Source organism: Penicillium coprophilum, assembly GCF_028826855.1.
Source record: "Penicillium coprophilum strain IBT 35676 chromosome Unknown utg000002l_segment0_segment1, whole genome shotgun sequence".
Taxonomy (NCBI): domain Eukaryota; kingdom Fungi; phylum Ascomycota; class Eurotiomycetes; order Eurotiales; family Aspergillaceae; genus Penicillium; species Penicillium coprophilum.
The window spans coordinates 988093-1007146 of record NW_026622722.1 but is presented as its reverse complement, the minus strand read 5'-3'; the positions used below and the strand labels follow the sequence as shown (position 1 = coordinate 1007146).

The 19054-nt window shown below is 47.8% G+C and overlaps 3 protein-coding genes across 3 annotated transcripts; 2 read left to right on the top strand and 1 right to left on the bottom strand.

Moving 5' to 3' along the window:
- Nucleotides 1-318: 318 nt before the first annotated feature.
- N7500_002432 (Glycosyl transferase family 48) lies at nt 319-6306 on the bottom strand (the record flags this gene model as incomplete). The annotated part of the gene is made up of 3 exons (XM_056673578.1): nt 319-661; nt 721-6087; nt 6146-6306. The coding sequence occupies 3 exons, from the start codon at nt 6304-6306 to the stop codon at nt 319-321; spliced, it is 5871 nt and encodes a 1956-aa protein (XP_056534103.1).
- Nucleotides 6307-11523: 5217 nt separating this feature from the next.
- N7500_002431 (uncharacterized protein) lies at nt 11524-13470 on the top strand (the record flags this gene model as incomplete). The annotated part of the gene is made up of 2 exons (XM_056673577.1): nt 11524-12566; nt 12639-13470. 2 exons carry the CDS (start codon nt 11524-11526, stop codon nt 13468-13470), a joined length of 1875 nt encoding a protein of 624 aa, XP_056534102.1.
- Nucleotides 13471-14968: 1498 nt separating this feature from the next.
- On the top strand, nt 14969-18996 carry N7500_002430 (uncharacterized protein; the record flags this gene model as incomplete). Its single annotated transcript, XM_056673576.1, has 9 exons — nt 14969-15089; nt 15137-15295; nt 15372-15488; nt 15540-15955; nt 16024-16156; nt 16210-16704; nt 16754-16927; nt 16978-17304; nt 17354-18996. 9 exons carry the CDS (start codon nt 14969-14971, stop codon nt 18994-18996), a joined length of 3585 nt encoding a protein of 1194 aa, XP_056534101.1.
- Between the last annotated feature and the right edge of the window lie 58 nt (nt 18997-19054).

Below are 19054 nucleotides of genomic sequence, written 5' to 3'. Positions count from 1 at the left end.
ATAGCATTTCTTACATGTGCAAAGTTCAATCTGAGTTATAAATTAGGGCTACGACTGGATATGAAAGAATTTCATGAAAGCAATGCAATTTAATTCCGGTAGAACTGTAAATAAAACAAGCAAAGAAAGCTGGAAAAACGAAGGTAAACCCCCGAGGATGACTTGGAAGACCCCTTCATACAAGCGTCATGCCACAAACAATATTTGGAAGCAACCATTCATTAAGATCAAATTGTGCGCCGATGAGTTCAGAAAGATGCAGCGAATTTTAATAAACGCATAACTTTGTACAAAGCATTTCCATGTCGTTTCGCCGCATTAGATGGACCACTTACCGGTGCCCTCTGAGGGTGCCGGGATACTGCCTGAAGAGTAGCCCTTGGGAATGTTAGAGCCAGTGTACCAGGAGACAGTGTCATTGAGTCCGTGATCAAGTGGCTGGAGTAAGCCAATTGCATCTGGTTTGGAGACTCCAAGACTGTCCCAGATGCCGCCTGACAAAATGCTATCCAATTGCCCCGTGTTGCGCAGGACGACAGGCGCAGCGATAATGACAATGAAGATGAGGAGCATGACAAAGTAGAGAATGGCGAAGCGGACAACGCGTCTCTTGCGAAGCTTGGACTGCTTGAGAGAATAGATAGGAGGGCGAATTTGAGAGCTAAAAGGAGGGCTGGTTAATATGGACTTATCTGGATACCAATGGAGAAAGGAACGTACCTGGGGCGCAGCCAAAACAGGATGACCGAATGGAAGGTGTCCACATAAGGAATGGCGAGGGCCGGGAGCATGGCAAACAGGAGAATATGACCCAGGAAGAAGTCGTTGGCGAAGTAACCCAGTTCGGTGATCTTGCACAGGAATTCACGTCCGGGCTGAGAGAGGGAGTGCCAACCCATGTTGTACCATTTTCCAGTCCACCATGCAATGTTGGACTGATCGTTCTTGAATTCACGAGTCAATGCGAGAGAAATGATGATCTTGTAGATAAAGCGCTGGAGAGCCATCGCAGCGATCATTCCAGAGATGGTTCGGGGCCAGTTGAGGGATTCAAGGAAAAACATGGCCAGGAATAGCAGCAGGAAGACAATCACGGCAATAGCATGGGCGATAGCTGCGAGAACAGCACCAAACTTCTTGCAGCACATGCCAAACACTGGGCCCATACAGCAGGCCATTCCGAAGAACATTCCTGCAACACCGGCATTGACGCCGACGGGAGCGAATCCAACAATCGCAACACGGAGGATAGGATTCGCAGCCCACTTGATATCATCTGAGTACATTGTTCGGGAGTTAATGTAGAGGTACGGGATCAGTGTTGCACCAACGCCGAGCAGAGGTGCGATGATTTCGCTGAAGAAGATGTTGGTGATGCGTGCTCTGGGAATGTCACCGGAGCCTTTCTCTGATGGAACACCAAGAACTTTGCGCTTGTAACCAGTGATGCGAGTACGCGACAGACGACAGAAGCCGATCCAGGAGGAAGCATGGGATCGGGAGTTGCCGCGAGAAAGCCAGCGGATGTAGTCGCGGTAATCAATGAAGAAGTCGTTCCAGGCAAATTGGTGTGGGTTGAACAGGAAGGGTGAGATGCAGAGGGCGAGCAGAGAAACCCAGAACCAGATCAGAGCAGGGGTCCAGACTGTTGTGGTACTGAACAACAACATCAGCAGGAGGCGAGCACCCAAGTAAATTGAGGGGCCAGCAAATCGCGAGTAGAGGACACCGAAGGGGATCCGGGCTGTTGCGAAACCACGACCCGTACCAATGTATCGTGCACCGCCGAAAGACAAGTTCTGGTGCACGGCATTGGCGTAGATCTGACAGACGAACACCTCGAACATGAACGAGAATGAGCCGAAGTGCTTGGCGAGACGAGTAGCCATACGCCAAACTCCCCTCTCTGTCAACTCTTGGACGGCAAGAGGCACGAATGAGATGAAGAACACGATGAAAATAGAGATAACACAGCGATTCACCCAGTTCAGAATGGGGATCAAGTTAGCGCAAAGAGTAGGCACAAGAGGGTCGGTGATGGGTAGGTCAGAGTTGTAACGGCACATGATGGTTTCATGCTTCAAGGCACCGAGATTAATCAGGACAAACATAAACATCTGCACAGAAAGCATAATGAACATGTTGTTCAGATGGAAACCAGGGTGGGCATAGTAGAATGAGAGGAAGCGATCGAGGGGCAGCTGGGTGCCGAGATAGTAGTACTCTCGGGACAGCATCTGTTCACCCATACCAGTACCAATCTTGGTCGTGAAGTTGAGAATAGACCCAAACCCGAGATCACGACCCTTACCGCACTGGTAGTATTCACAATGCTTAATGCGACCTCCACGCAGGACGGCATTCATACCAGCGTAAATATCCTCGTTCAGGTGCAATCCTTTCTGGGCTTTGGAAACACCGCCACGGGTGGTCATGAAGGTGCCGTTCAGGAAATCAGGGTGACCATAGTGCAGCTTACCACCGATTTGGGCAAGTGTACGAGCGAAGAGGGTACCGAACGTCTGTTCCTTAGAGGCAGCAACATCACCGAGAACACCGACGCTTTCGGAGAAAATGTATTCACGGGCTCCCAGAATGGCAACGGGGTCGTTCTCAGGCGAAGCAATTCCAGGAGTGTACGGAGAAACATTGTCAGTGGTCAATTCCTCAAACTCAGCCAGCACACTGCGAATCTTCAGACATTCTTCAAGGTAATTATCTTGGTTGGCGTCAATGAGCTGGATGTATTCACCGCGGTAGAAGATAATGGCATGGTTCTGGTTGTCGGACTTTCCGTCTCCAAGAATGGGGTTTCCAGAAAGCTGAATTCTGAACTTGGGTTTGCGCATGTTGTTCTCGAGAAGTTCACAGTGGCCGTCGATCAAGGCTGAGTACAGACGGGGTTCCTCGCCTTCGGCGACAGGGGGCTCCTCGTCCAGATATGCGATCTGCAGGTCAGGGTAAGCGCGGAGCAAGAATTCGGTGTTCTCACGTTCATCCTTGCTGAACTTGGCGTAGCGCTGCATGGAGACACAGATACGGAACTTGCGGCGCGCCATACGCTCGAGCTCGCGCTCGAGTTTTTCAGAATTGCCTCCAAACATTTGGACAACCTCGGGGTTCTCAACACGGTAGAGCAACTTGATAGCACGGCTGTAGTTCATGAAACCAGACACAGTCCTGTACAAGGTCTGGGAACGAAGCGAAGCCCAGATTCGTGTGCGGAGGGTATATTCGGGAGCGGCAGACTTGAAACCGATGCAGTAGAAGGGAAGGTCATCAACCTTGCTCTTCGCAGCGTCCTTCTCAGGCTTCTCATAATCACCATTGAATTGCGACGTCTCATCGGCTAGAATCTTGGTGTCCTTGACGAAGCAATCCCACTCGTGAGGGTGAAGTTGCTTCAGGTATTCGAGCAAGGTGACACGGGAGTAAGGCTCATCTTCACGAATGATCTCACGGAGCGAGAGGAGGATCTTTTCACTGTAGTGAGGGATCAGGACGGTGAAAGTCGGCATGTTATCGACAGGGAGAGGCTCAGGCATAGGGGTGGATAGCGATTGTGCGAAGAACGAGATACGGCGCTCCGCCTCACTTCCCTGGGGGAAGAACTCGGTCTTGAAGGATTGATCTTCCTGAGACACGAAGAAGGTCGGGGCACGAAGGGTGCGCTTGCCCTCCTGCTCGGAAGGGACCTGGTGGTATAACAGCTTTTGTACATGATCGATGGCCAGAAGATGCTCGCGGTACATGGAGATGATAATAGCATTCCAGACCTGAGAGATCAAAACCTTCGGCTTGTACTTGATCTCCATGTCGGTAGTGGCGAGCACCTTAGAGTAGATACGCTTCGGAAGCCGGGAAAAGATGTTTCTCCACGGAGACCAAATCGACACACCCAAGTAGAATGACCGCGCCACAGAGAAAATTGTGTTGCAAATAATGTACCACAGATAACTATCCAGGAAGAAGAGTGTCAGATCCATGAAAGCCATCAGGCCGAGCAGAATCTGAGGCTGTCGGTGACAAAGCGTGTTGCCAATGTATTTGGCGCCAGTGCACTGATGAATCTGCATTGGAGACAGGATTCGGATGGGATCCTTGAAAGAAAGGGTCAAGAAGAAGTAGGATTCCGCCAACTTAGCACCAAAGACACAGACCCATAAGCCATATGACATCCACATGTCGTTACCCGCGAGACGAGGGAAGCTGGCGGTAAAGGTCTGGCTAGCAACATATTGCCGTCCGCCTTTCTTCATGTAGTTGCCGAATAGCGCACCCAATGGCTGGATTGCGAAGAAAGCAGCCGTAAGAACTGCAAGCACGAAATGAACAATACCAAGAGCAAGGCCAATGCCGTTTTCGGCCGACTTTGTCATATTCAGCCCCGGTAAGATGCTGAAGATCACGATACCAGGGGCCAGGTTAATGATGAAGACGACAATGAGGAACATGAAACGCTTTCGTAGGTGCTGCGCTCCGGCCCAGCGGCGGGGAACGTACATCCATTCACAAATGGTAGCTAGAATCTGGATGAAGGAAACGAGAGCACCACCGAAACCGACGGCGGCGAGATATTTAGGCGTGCTGGGTTTGTTGTCGACTTGCTGCTGGTAGTTGATAGTATACAAGGTCGGAGCGTTGTAAGCAGTGAAAAACCAGAAGGAGCCCAGGTGGATAACCCAGATACGGTTGAAGTTCGTAATCATGTGGAACCAGGAGCGAGTTTCCTTGTAAGTCTTGAAGAAAGCCTTGTTCCAGACCACGTCCTTCAGCTTGGGCCATCTTTCACCGATGGGAACATCGACCAGGCGAGTCTTGTCCTCAAAACCGATGCGCTCGATGCCCTCCGGGTACCAGAACAGCTGGTTCATATCGTCATAACCAATGATTTTGTTGTGATCATGCTCACGACGAACGTACTTGCCGTCCATGATTTCATAACCCTGATCGCGACAGTAGTGGTACAAAGGAGTGATAATCTCATTCAGGTATGTGAGTTCCTCCACTGGTTCAACACGGGCTTGACATTCCGGCGAAGTGTAGTAATCATCGGCACACTTGAAGATGAAACAGATGCATTCCGGCAGGAATCGAACCTGGTTGGCTTCACCCCAGATCAGAAGATAAAGGGCAATCTGACGAGCCCGATCGTGTTGGGACATGCGGTTCATGCGAGACTTCCAACGGTATTCTGCGGCTTCCAAACTGTTATCTCCTTCCAAAGCCTCGAGCGTCTCTTCTTCGTTCTCGGGGTTCTGCTTGGCGGCCTTGGCTGCAGCCCGACGGGCTTTCCGCGTCTTGCGATCCGCTTTACCGAGCTTCATGTTGGCAAAACCAACGGCATCATCTAGATCGAGATGGGCGGCGAAATACCACCGGCGGTAATTGGCGTTGTGTCCGCCAATATAGTCGGCATGAATCGAGAGGAGTGCCTGATTGGGCGTCATGCGTGAGGCACGAGAGTCCAGCATAGTCATCATGTGGTCATACATGTTTCGCATGCTGTCTCGCTGGAAGCCAAACTTGTTCACCAGGTCGAGGAAGATATCTTCCAGCTCTTCCTTCGAGAGGGGGATTTGGGCGTCCGAGGTCCAAGCTGGGTAAGGCTCACGCGAGCGCTGGCCAGCGGGAAGGGCGTTGCCGTAATCCATGCCGTAGACAGGAGTCGACGCACCAGATGATCGGTTGGCTCCGTAAGAGATCTGGGAGGACGGAGGACGGTATCCACCACGACCGCCGTACTGGCTGTCCGAGTAGCTGTTGTATCGTTCGTCTCCACGACCATAGTAGTCCATGTCCGCAGCACGTGCAGTCTCGGACCTCATTGTGAAATCGCTGAAGGTCTCGGAGTCCTCCTCAGAATCATGGCCACGACGGCCTCGGCCATATTCCCCTTGTCCCTGGTCGTAATACTGGTCGCCGGCCGCACCCCCAGCACCGCCGGCCGCGCCACCGTAGTACTGGTCCTGGTGTCCAGCCTCGTAATATCCTCCATCGGCGTATCCATGGCCTGCGTCTGCGTGCTGTCCACCATCCGCATGGCCTGCATCAGCACCGTGACCGTCTGCTCCGTAGTAGCCATGACTGTCCTTCCTGTCAGCTCTTTCATCACTCAATCTTCTTTAGTCAGAAGTGGTCATACCCTTGGTCATAGTATCCCCCATCGCCGTATCCTTGGTTATCATAATAACCCTGGGCATGTTCGTCCTGATAGTAGGAGTCACCATGAGCTTGGCCATGTGCCTGTCCTTGCTGGTTGGCATAGCCATCGTCGTAGTGGCCTCCGCCTGCGTAGCCCGACATGACGAGCGAGTCGCGATCGATTTATTGGTAAAAAATCTATTGGTGGAATCAGCTCCGGATGTTCAAGGTTGATGTTGCCTGAGAACCTTGAGCTAATCTCACCTCAACCGTGACCATTCAAATTATTATTTTGTTCCGAATGTCGAATTAATGCAGCATGAACGTAGCAAGATGAATGCTCAGGAAAGAAATGCGTTATTTGGAGACCCCAAGCGAAGGTGTGTCGAACGAGTCTCAGGCTCCGTAACGAATGGCAAGTGATAGGTTTCCCTAGGTCACAAAAAGGAAGGTGCAATGGATAATTTTGAGAGCAAAGCAGCCTCCCTTCTATCCTTCTTCCGTCGAAAAGAAAGAACACGAAAGGTAGCAAATAGAAGGAAAGATGGAGACAAAAGCGAATGGAAGGGGGTTGGAAAGGGAAGACAAGAAAATGCTTGTTATTTTTGGGAGTCGGGGGGGGCTTGCTGCTCTGCTGTCTTCAGAGTAATTTACCGTTATCTTACACTTCGAAAGGGTACGTGTCAGACTTCCAGGTACTGAATACCTCTTCCCAGTAAGGTTGGCCCCCATCTTTCCCAGGTACTGATTACCACCCCTTTATTTACCATACGTGTGGCGCATGAAGTTTAACGCGAGTTTCCAGCCTTTCGGTCTCCCTGATCACCCATTTTAGAATTACCGTTATTGTCCGACTGTACTGTGTTTTTTCCCCCGATCACTTTCAATTTCCAATCCCCCTTCTCCAATGACAGTCTTGCGGACACTCGGAATCCAAGGAAGTCTCGACGGCCCCTGAAACTTGCCCCACTGTACCCAGCCAACATTTAATCAGGTAGCGAATAATGTAGCTGGGAGTGTATTTCCCGAGATACCTATGGAACTCTTGTTTCCAAAAATGGATTACTTGTTATGACTACTTGGTATGTAGGGATAGGGCACTGTTTTTCATTCCTCGTTACTGGGTACAGAAGACGGAGGACAGATTACGGAGTACGGAGTATACACTTCCAGACTTGGCTCTCATACTTCGGGATCTCTACAATGTAGGTACGTACGCTTGCCTAGGTATCTGCTTAGGTGGCAAGTATTTCTAATCATATGAGACGAGTATCAATCTCCCAGCATTAAAACATCACCTGCTTTAGTATATGCTTGGGTGGAAGTTCACATATTAAAGTCAAAATTAATATCGAGCTGGAGCTCAGATGGTTGGTTGTTTCTCAACGGTTCCATGGCTCTCACGTAGGAACCATGGCTTTCCAAGGTTACTTTCCACACTGCTGTTTATATATTTTTATCGTGCTAATCTCCACGATTTTCAGTTCTTATTGCTGCTTTCATCTGAATAGATCACAGATTTTCTTTCTTTTTTTTTTTTTTTTTTACTTTTTGGTGTTTTAGCGTACGGCTGATTTGCCACCGCAATACAAGTGTCTCAAATTGTAGATCAGTTCCATCTGTAATACATTTGACTTTCCACTCCCGGCGATGCTCCAGGTAAATGTGGCTGGCCTTTTTATATTACACCAATGGTATCGCACAGTGGACACCGTATCACCAGAAAACCTGAAAGCGTCTTTTGTAGAGGTCGTCAGCCACTTGAACTCGCTAACGTTCCCAATTTTGAATCCTCTGGGCCTATGTTGTATATCTTATTGCTCAGACCACCAATTCCCACTCGTCTTGTTTAAAAAAAAATGATTACGTGTACTCCGTATACCATAGCTGCCCTGACCACCTGGGTATAGATGTATCTGAATACATCAATTGATACCGTTATACATACAGAGCTAGTAACTTTGTATGTTTTCGAAAATATCTCCACCGTTAAACGTAGGATTTTATCTTGTCCACACACTAAGTGGATCATCAATTGCTTTTTTCTTGATTCTCTCGGAGAGCCTCGACCAAGAGGCTTACAATAATCTACAATGTACGCAATCGCGAAGCCTCTGTAGCGCAATAAAGCCGGTGCTTGTCAGGTACATCGTGGCACCTTGTAGCGGTTACAGCGTATACTTTCATCGCGGACTACAGCTACTTGTACCTTGTACACCCTCATACAGCGGATGCAGGATCGCGCAGGAACGACACATCAGCTGCATAGAGGAAGCTAGCCTTCGGGTTCTGGTCTCCATTCTCACTGCCTATCCACCTTACAAAATACCGGGGTTTTTATTATTGTTACCCGCTGGCATCTCAAGAGGCCGATAGCAATATTTTGTATCGTTGTACTCCGAACTGTGTATTGTAAGAAGAAACCTGTTTACGGAGAAAGTAAACTTAAAGGGTCTAGTCAGCGATCACTAACCGGTAGGCGTGCCCTAGTGTCGCACATTTATTGTACGGATTGCGAGGTATTGACCCGCTTTTTTCAATACTTCGTACACTGCACTAGCACAACAATCCTCAAATGGTGCTAAGTATCGAGCAAATGCTCATAATTATTTATGAAGAGAGCATACCCCTTCTATTCATTTAGAAAGAATAGCTTGCTTGCATCTAGGGGGAGCCACTGGCGTCGATGGCTGCCATTGGCGTTTCTAGAGCCCCATACAAGCTCCTCCATAGTTATTTTCGGCTCTTACCCCTGAATTGTACATCAAACGTTAGCACCGACTCCTTAAGGATTTCGATCTCGATGGGATATTCTGTGGCTCATCATTGAGCTGCATCTGATAATCGGATACTCCGTACGAGGTATTTCGTACTCCGTACACAAGAACTGATTGCGAGACTTGGGAGACCTTCAATTGTTAGGGGGGTGACGGCTCCGGGGGCCCTCCACTCTCTATATGCGTTATGATCGGGAGCCTATCATAAGCCCTGTTTTTCAGGTCGTCGCTGTTGTACTCCGTATAGAGCACCGAAACACCTGAAGTGGTTAAATATGAGTATTATTATGAGTTTTGTTTGTACTTTCCACACGATTTGTACACTATTGAATCAGTACGTTCCCGGCTAATCGAAGGTTCGGGGTTCAAACGAGTCCCGGGAGCGGGAGCGACTACCCACCATTTCACATAAGCAGTTCATAGTAAAACAAAATAACGCATATGATATGCATGCAACATGCTGTATGTTTGTTTTTTGTAAAATATATATATTATAAAGAGTACGGTGCTATATCTTTATGACAGTGCTCATATAACGCTTCATTGTAAGGACATGGTTGTGTACTCCGTACGGAGTATGGAGTACCAATGATAGCGACCTCACACCATATCATATACAGACTATCAGTACTGACATTCGAAATCAAAAATTGTCAAGTACGGTGTGCCTCTTCCTTCTTTATACAGTGTCCTCTTTCCTAGCTCTATCATAAGTATCCTCACTATAGCCTAGTAGCCAAACTCCATATGAGGAACTCCTCTTTCTCTATAAACCATGTGTTTCTCCCATTTCCAATGTGAAGAACATGTTATTTGGACCACACTTCCATAGAAGCTTGCACTTAAGCAGCTAAACCGATGACAGATCACTATATGTATGCAGTTTGAGCGGAGAATGTTTATTAGTGATACCGAGCTCACATACAGATACAGGGACGATTGGCATAATCTCTTGTTCAATCAATCATAAATTATACCAGATTCATAGTTCGCTCACAGATCAGATTCCAGATTTGTACAATAAGCAACGCAGATGATCTCCACTAGTACTTGCTGGGAGGCAAGGGGACGCGGATCTTCATCGGCATAGCGATGGAATGACCATTATTAGCACCCTCTGCCGAGCCTTGATCTAAGCCCCAGGAGTCCAGCCGCCTTTACTGCAAGCCACGCGGTATAATGTAGTTTCTCCGTCCGGCACCGGCATGCTTCGGAGGTTCATACATTCCGAGTGACGCTGTATAGCTCCCTCACCAAGAACACTACCTGCAGCAAGGAGGTCCGGCCTGCCGATTCCCAGATCGTTGCAGATCTATGGCTATCCTCAGATGCGACAGTCTCTGTGTCTTAAGTACACTTTGTGCTGGTGCTGACAAGACGTCCAGCAGAGCTTAGGGTGTTAATTCCTTTCTTTTCTTTCCGACTAATTTCCAATTGCTTATGTCCTTCCAATATATCTCATCTAGATCAAATGGTGCTATGTATGAGCTATAGCGTCCCCAGTGCCATCATTTGGTACGCAGGTCTAGGATTTGACCTAAGAAGTAGTCGACATATATTTGTTTTTGTATGGGACTTGATGACAGCTAGGTAAATTACATTTTAGAGCTTCAGCTCCTATTTTCCTGGGCCCTGCGATAGCCACCTAAGTAGGTCCAATTTATTCTCATTGTTAATGAGCAGGAAGCATGTCGTCATACATTATGAATCCTATATAGAGTGGTAGTACGAAGTAGAGCTTCATTCATTACATGTGTAGATTGTGGCTGTTATTCGTATTCTTACAGTGTGTCATTATTTTATAACATCATATGTAAGCGATTTTCATATTTGAATATACCATAATTTGTCTAGATTTGTTGCTAGGTGTCGTTGTTCGTGAGTGCCCGTTATCATTTATATATCGCTCCACTTGCTTCTGATATATCTCCAACAATAACCACAATCTACCAACAATTCGCTTTTTCTTTTCTTATCGCGCCATGAAACCTACCTCAAAAAATAACCTTACGTATGAACAGATACAGACTGTTATGACAAGCATTAGTTATAAGCTGAAAGCAATCCATTGAAGATATTGGAGCCACAGAGCGAAGGACACACGTTATGGTACTACGATAATCACATCATATAATTATTCACTGATTTCTATATAGCAGGTTGATCATACTCCTAAATACGTAACTACTCAATGTTCCTATATACCTCATCTGGGTAGCCCTGGGTAGCCCTGGGTCTATACGTTTGCCAACCTTGGAACTCTCGGGAGGTTCACGGGGCTGTGATAAGATTTATCTGTTACACTGCTAGCTCATATTACACACGATAAATCTTTCACCTAGGTTATAACTTCCAAGCCTCGGAGGTGGTGCATCTAGTTTGTGGGTTACACGTTGCCGTGCCAACGTGTCCGTTGACAGCTCAACAGCCGGAGCAACATGGGACCAACCTTAAAAGAACAACGAAAGTCTCCGGGCCTGCAGTACCAATCTAGTCAGCGCAAACACGGTACCTTATCTATTACATATATATTGTCGTCACCACCAGTGACCATAGGGTCAGCCACAGGATTGTGTGTTGCAATTAGAACAACACCGCGACCATGGCAAGGCTCAACACAGCCAATCCGCTGGTCAAGAACACTCCTCGGAAAGAGACTGGCGCACATACCCTAGGTATAACCCATAAAAGTCCTCTGTCTAAAGAGCCATGTTTCAATTTCAGGAACACAGCCAAGCAAAACATGCCCATCAAGCCACAAAGCCAGTCGCAACGGCAAGGAAATGGCTCAAGTGGATCATTCCATATATTCCCCGATAGCGATTCGACATCGGAGGGTGAATTTGGACAGCAGAAGTCCACTGGGAAGCAGCAAAAGCAAAGAACTTTGGGACTCGCACGTGTGAATTCGTTACTTCTACCAGCAAAGCGGAGACCCCGACCAGCCATTCAAAGGGAGACTGAAGATTACGATAAGGAGAACGACGTGCCAGAATACCCCACAGATGGATATCGAACTCCTGATTTGACACCAACAAGAGCAAGTGCCTTACAGGCTCCTACAAGAAGTAGGATGGATTATATGGCGGCGGCACAGCCAGTGATCAACCGACAAGAAGAGCAAGAGGAGCCAGAAATCAGCTCCGAAGAAGGAGATAGCTCCGACTCACTAGACGGCTTCATTGTCAGTGACAATGACGAACCTAGCTTCTTCGAGACATCGGATTCCGAGACAGCCAACACAGACGGCGAACCTAGCCCGGCTCCGTCGCCTGTCACATCACCAACCAGGTCTCCAAGAAAAAGACTCTTACGCGGAAGAAGACCAGTATCACAACCGGCATCAAACACTACTGCAGAAGAGGAGCCACCAAAGGAAGCGACGAGGTTGGCGGTAGAGCCGGGCCGAATTGAGAAATCAATGACAACCGTCCCAACACCTGAAGACTGCACACTCAATCTTGCAACCAGCTCTAATACTACATCCCCCGTCAATAGGGCAGAAACACCCAGACCACAGGGTAATTCAAGCTGTTCTCCACATTTCAGCCTCCACAACTCCAATGACCTCATCCGACACCTCGAGGATCTTGATCTCGATAGCGAGAATGAGTATACCCCGCAAAACCACCCAGAACAGTTCAAGTAAGTACCTAGTAGACATTTATATGCACCCCTAGTCTTTCAGCAAGGATCCGTACTAACTACTTCTCATAGCTCAGAACCAGAGGATGAACGGCCACCAAAACTTCACCCAAGCCACACAAAACAATCACCACTGACTCCATCCACTGATAGCTCGCCAGGGAAGGGCATTCCCACCACCATCAGGGCCCAGAAAAAGGCCGAGGCGGCGCGGAAGCGCGAGATTCGAGCCCAAGTGGCCGAGTTCAACGAAAAGAAACTTGGCTTTGCCGAAGAGTTCCTTCGACACCTTGACAATGCATTCAACAGCCAGATCTCTAGCATGACTAAGGAAACCGGCGGCATCAAAATCATATGGACAAAGAATTTTAGAAACACTGCCGGGCGGGCAACCGTACGTTCGGAAAGGTTTCTAAAAGGAGTAGCAAATCTGGAAGAACCCGGAAAACGGCGTTACTATGCCACCATCGAGCTCTCCGAGAAAGTCCTGGACAGCGAGGATAAGATCCTCTGCACTTTGACACATGAGTATTGTCACCTCCTCGATATTTTGGTCACCGAAAACAGGGCCAAAGGTACAGCACAGCACGGTGCCAGCTTCAAGCAATGGGGCGACCGGTGTGTCCGCGCACTGGAAGGCCACCCTACTTACGGGGGCCGGGTCAAGGTTACGACTAAACATAGCTATGAGATCAACCACAAATATGTCTGGGCATGCAAAGCCGAGGGCTGTGATTTCAAGGTCGGGCGACACTCGAAGAGTGTTGACCCAAAGCGTCAGTTCTGCGGCCGTTGCAGAGGCTGTCTCGAGCAAATTAAGCCAGTGCCGAGGGTTGTAGCGCCGAGGGGGCCTGTTGCAAAGGCGATGGTCGACAAGAGAGAGATTGTGGTCATTGATCCTTGATATTTAATAGAGCGGTGATGATTGTACATATATGAGTTGATCAGTGGGTTTATCGATGTGCCCAATTTAACGAACACGTGAATGTTTAGTCACCTATTTGAGCTATTTCAGTGGTCGGTGACAAATAGTTGAGTATCCATGACCTCGGGACCAGTATGACCCATGGAAGTACCAATGAGCCTAATCATGAACATATGTCAATCGACTTCCCTAGAAGAGTGGTTCTAAGTACAACATACGCGTTACTCTGTGGCTTGTCAGATAAGTAGCTGAAATGACGTGAGAGAATATAGGCGCTTCTCTGTGGCTTGTCATAAAAGAGCTGAAATAACGTTACAATCTAAGCGGTGCCATGTAGAAAGCCAGACACTGAAGATGAGCTGTGTGCGGGCGGATAGTACTACGACCATGCCCAGATCAATAGACCAATCACCTATCTATAAGTCACGGAAATATGTTGCAAAACAATCGTCAACAGATGCATTTAGCAGCTTTTGACTGGAGCTAGGCGTGAGGTGCCAAGGTACATGTATGATATAAGCTTACAGAGTTTCCAGCGTAAATCTGAATTCCAAATCTCAAATAACCCATGTTGTGGAAATATGGATCCAGTGAACTTGATAAAAACAAGATTTGCCAAAGTTTACACATCGAAATCTACGAACCAAAGAGCCTAGAACATTGGTTGGATTATAAGGCAAAGGGCCATAGGATCGATACAGGCTTAACGGGTAGGAGATAAAGTTTTCACCTCCACGTGTCCGATAAGCGGCTTGTCCGGATGTAGAACTGAATGCTACCTTATTTTTGGGTTAGGTATGATGTTGACGTTAACACTGATCCATTGCCTGTGGACATGCTATTCATTCGCCCTGAAGGCTTTTTTTTTTTTTTCGCTATACCCTACTACGACAACCCGCGTGAGAAGTTCCCCCAATGCAGTGCACAAACACCCACGCCGTTGATTTAAAATATGGTCAAATGCATACCACTAGTCCATACAGAAAAAGGTGAGAGGTACATGATATGGCTCAACTAATAATTTATTGGTATTCAAATTACTAGCAGAAAAAGCAAAGTGGCATGTATACACATTGTATTAGGGGACCTTCTCGCCTGGGCTGTCATGGGGGAGGTATAGAGTTAGACTTTCAGATTCCAAGGTTAGGGTTCATGCCTGGGCGATTCGGATGTGATCAGAGTGGAGAACAAAAGTACCAAAGTTCCACTTTTTATCTTGCCCACTAGATCTCGATCTGGAAATATATGTTGGCCCTCGAGGATCTTAGACTCTTCCAAGGTTGGATTTATAGTGCTTACGTGCTTTGGATCCAGTCGTTCATTCCAGTGGGCCCGTAGACCTATATATACTCCTTGCCTTACATTCTGTGCTCTCAATATCCATATAGTACCCTCGGCAACAGTACCCACGGTGATAATGACAAAGTTCGCAGAGAAGACGGACGACTATCCGAATTTGAGTCGTTCATTTGGATCGATGAGACCAGAATACGACGTCGTTATTATAGGATCTGGCTATGGAGCTGGAGTAGCGGCAAGTCGAATGGCTCGAGCAGGGAAGAGTGTCGCGGTGCTAGAGCTTGGCTGGGAAAGAAGATGTACGGATTCAGAGGCTTCGGGTTAGATACTGCTAACATCCTTATAGCTGGTTCATTTCCACATACGTTCTCTCAGAGTCTAAAAGACTTGAGTGTCTCGGGGAGTTATGTAAAGAACTTCATCTCAAAATGGATGGCGTCTGGGGACCCCACGCGGCTTTTCCAATTATTTTTGGGTGATGGACAACACACTTTTGGTGCCCATGGTACGTGAAGCTCAATATTTCCCAATATGTCATGAATTGGAAGAGCTTACCGGGTCCTCTCTGAGTGGGATCATAGGACTTGGAGGAACTTCATTGATCAATGCTGGAGTTTTCCTGAGAGCGGACGAAAGAACACTGCAGATGAGTCCATGGCCGTCAGAAATTAGGGATGACCCAGCTGCACTCGAAGAATGTGAGTTACATATCCAAATGGCGGAACACATTTCATAATTAAACAATGCAGACTATGCACGAGCCGAAACAATGCTTCAACCTTCCACATATCCGGATACTTCAACCCCAAACAAACTCGAGCATCTTCAAGAACAGTCAAAATGGCTTGGAGGTAAAGAGAGTTTTAATCGAGTACCCTTGACCATATCTTTCCGCAATGGTCCCAACAATGCAGGTGTCCCTATGAAGGCAAGTAAACGTTCGGGCCATGAGTGCACTGGTCTCAACGATGGCTCAAAAAACTCGGTGGCGACAACATATCTTGCAGATGCCTGGAATTGGGGCGCTGAGATATTTTGCGGATGTGAAGTTCGATTTGTGGAAAAGACGGACGGAGCAGGCTACACTATACACTTCGCCTGGCACGGAAGTGGCAGGTCGGTGTTCAGGGATGATTTCAAGGAACAACTCTTCTGGGTCAAAGCGGTAAGTATTGGATTTCACCCTCCAGAAATGGACATTTTAACTCACTCTGTCTACTTCAATTACTTCAGAAGGAATTCTGCTTCCTTGGGGCTGGTGCCTATGGAACTACTGGAGTATTGCTGCAGTCAAAACAGCACGGCCTTCATATGTCACCGCTCGTCGGAAGAAATCTCTCTGGAAACGGCGACCTTTTGATATTTGGTATGTACTTCTCTGGAATATAAGTAAAAGCAAGTTTGATTTACAGTTTTTAGGTTACAATGGAAGTGACAATATCAACGGGATCGCCCGTGAATCTGCGCATGCCCCCCCTGGACCAACCATCACTGCTATGATCGACAATCGAGTGGCTGATCCTTTGAAAAATCCCCTGTCTGGATACGTCATCCAAGATGGCTGCATCCCTGAGATGTTCAACCCAATAATTCAAATTATGCTCACCCTGCAGACCATCAAGAGTCAGGTACTGTGCTGTATTTCTAACCCTCGTCAGGAGACGAGGAAGATTATCGCCTCTTTTAAGTCTCTTCTATTCGGACCATATGCACGCAATGGAGCTCTTCAGCGGACTTCAACTTATCTCGTAATGTCTCATGACAGTAACGAGGTAACGCTGACCTTGAAGGATGATCAGTTGTGCCTGCGGGGACCGGCAGAAGGACGATCTGAGCACTTTGGAGGGATAAGGAAGGTCTTCAAGGACCTTTTTACCCGCACGGGAGCAATGATGGGGTTCTCATATCATTATGGTAAGCATCCTTACAAGCCACCATGAAGCCAGGCTAAGCATAGCCAAAGGTCGCCACCAGGAGGAAATCACAGTCCATCTCCTTGGAGGAGCCAACATGAGCAACGATGAAACAGGGCACGGTGGTGTCACAAATCATTTGGGAGAGGTCTTCAGTGGATCTAATGGTGAAGTACACAAAGGTCTTGTGTGCTGTGATGCATCTATCATCCCGACAGCTATAGGTATGCCAAAAGAAAAGATTATATAGCTTGCTAGGTACTGATCCTGGCAGGTGTGAACCCGATGGCCACGATATCTGCCCTTGCTGAACGATGCGTCGAGTTACTCACCGAGAGGTCTGGATCGTCAATTGATCTTGAGACTAAAAACCAGCCCTTGAATGCCTACAGCAAGCCTAGGGTGTCACCGGACTACCAAGAGCATCGAGGCAGTACCAAGAACGCACCCCAGTCTATTGGATGGCAATTCACAGAGACTATGCATGGAATCATCAGATTTGGACCGGGGCTCGAAGGCTTTGAGCTGTCTGAGAGGGTACGAAAGGGTTCGGCTTGCGTAACACGCATGTTTCTTACGGTCGAAATCTGCCGAGGAGAAGGTATGGTATCGAGAGAAACCTTTTAACAGTGGAATGCTCACATGTCCAGATTCACGATATCAAGGAATATGCACCGGGACGGTCTATTGCCATGCATTATCCAAAGCCACACTCAAGATTGTCGATGGGACAGTGGACTTTTTTACACCAATAGAAGAGAATGCTGAATCGTCAGCCATTTCATACAACCTGATGCTCCTCTCGGTAGAGGGCGTACAGTACCGCCTGAAAGGCCACAAGCTCATCAACTCGAGCATATCGTTCTCTGCCGCAAAGACATGGGAAGCGACAACCACGGTGAACGCAAGCATCACTCGACTGGACGGGACAAATGTTGGGGCAGGAGCCCTTCATATCTCATTGCGAGACTTCAAAAAGCAGATAAGAACATTTCGGACGACCGTTGACTTCCAGGTCGGCCTAATCTGGGCTTTGATGATGTTTTTGGTTTCTTTTATGTACCACATCAGTCTCTTCTTCTTTCGCCCTTTCGTCCACATGCACTTCCCTCGGACCTCAGGGAATATCACCGAGTCAAAACAGCTTCCTGCAAAACTACCTCCTTCCATGTCGTGCAACATCACCGCACGCGACGGCGTTCAGGTACTCCTTAATATCTATGATCCAATCTCTGTCAAAGAAACAGACAAGCCGGAGTCCAAGTCCGGCCTTCCACCAGTTCTGCTTATACCAGGAGTCACCGGAGTCAAGACGATGCACAGTTTGTTTTCACTGCCATTTTTGCGCTGCAACATGGTTGAATATTTCACACAGCGTGGATACCGATGTTATGTTGTCACTCCTCGTTGGGGCTGCGATCACGCCGTTGCCGAAAAAAGCACCGTTTTCGACTGCCGCCTTGACGTTGCTGCTGCGATAGAATATATCCGCGAGAAAGAGCTAGAGAAGCCATATGTGGTAGCCCATTGCCAAGGATCGGTGGCTCTCTGCAACGGACTACTGGATGGAGCTATCCAGGGTAGCCACATTCTCGGTATTACCGCCAACTCAGTCTTCATGAGTCAGGTCTTTGGATATTGGAACTCCATCAAAGGAAGAACGACCCTGCTGATTGAGTTTTACAAATTGATGGCTGGTAATCATTTTCCAATTGTCAGCAATGCCAAGAGTAATCTTTTCCAACAATTACTCGACAATCTTCTTCGTTTCTATCCTGTTGGGCACACGCGAGACGTCTGCACGTCTACAGCGTGCCACCGGTTATCTTTCGCTTTTGGACTGCTATGGAATCACGAGAACCTTGACAAGTGTCTTCATGAAAATCTCCACCAATTCTTCGTGGGAACCCATACCAAGTTCATGAAGCAAGTGGTTTGCAACGGAACCCAGGGAGTCTGCATGAATAATGATTTACGGCCTCTTCTGACACCCGAGAGTCTGCAAAGGTTGCAAGGGATACCGATTCTCTTCATTTCGGGCACGGATAATCAAGTCTTCAAGCCTGAGACTACGCTCAAGGATTATGAGTTATTGCGACGAACATTTGGTGAGAGACTTTATCGCAGATTCTTGGCTGACGGGTACGGGCATCTTGATCCTATTGTGGGAAAGAATGCAGCCGATGATGTATATTGGAGGATCTTTGGGCATTTGAACTGGTGCACCAAAGAGATGGAAAACCTGAGTGGGAAAGCCAATGGAATGGTAGAGAGACCATGCATCGAAGTTTAGGGGGGATACGCCTAGGACCACAGGGCTACACCGCCACGACTCTGCAGAGACTACAAGG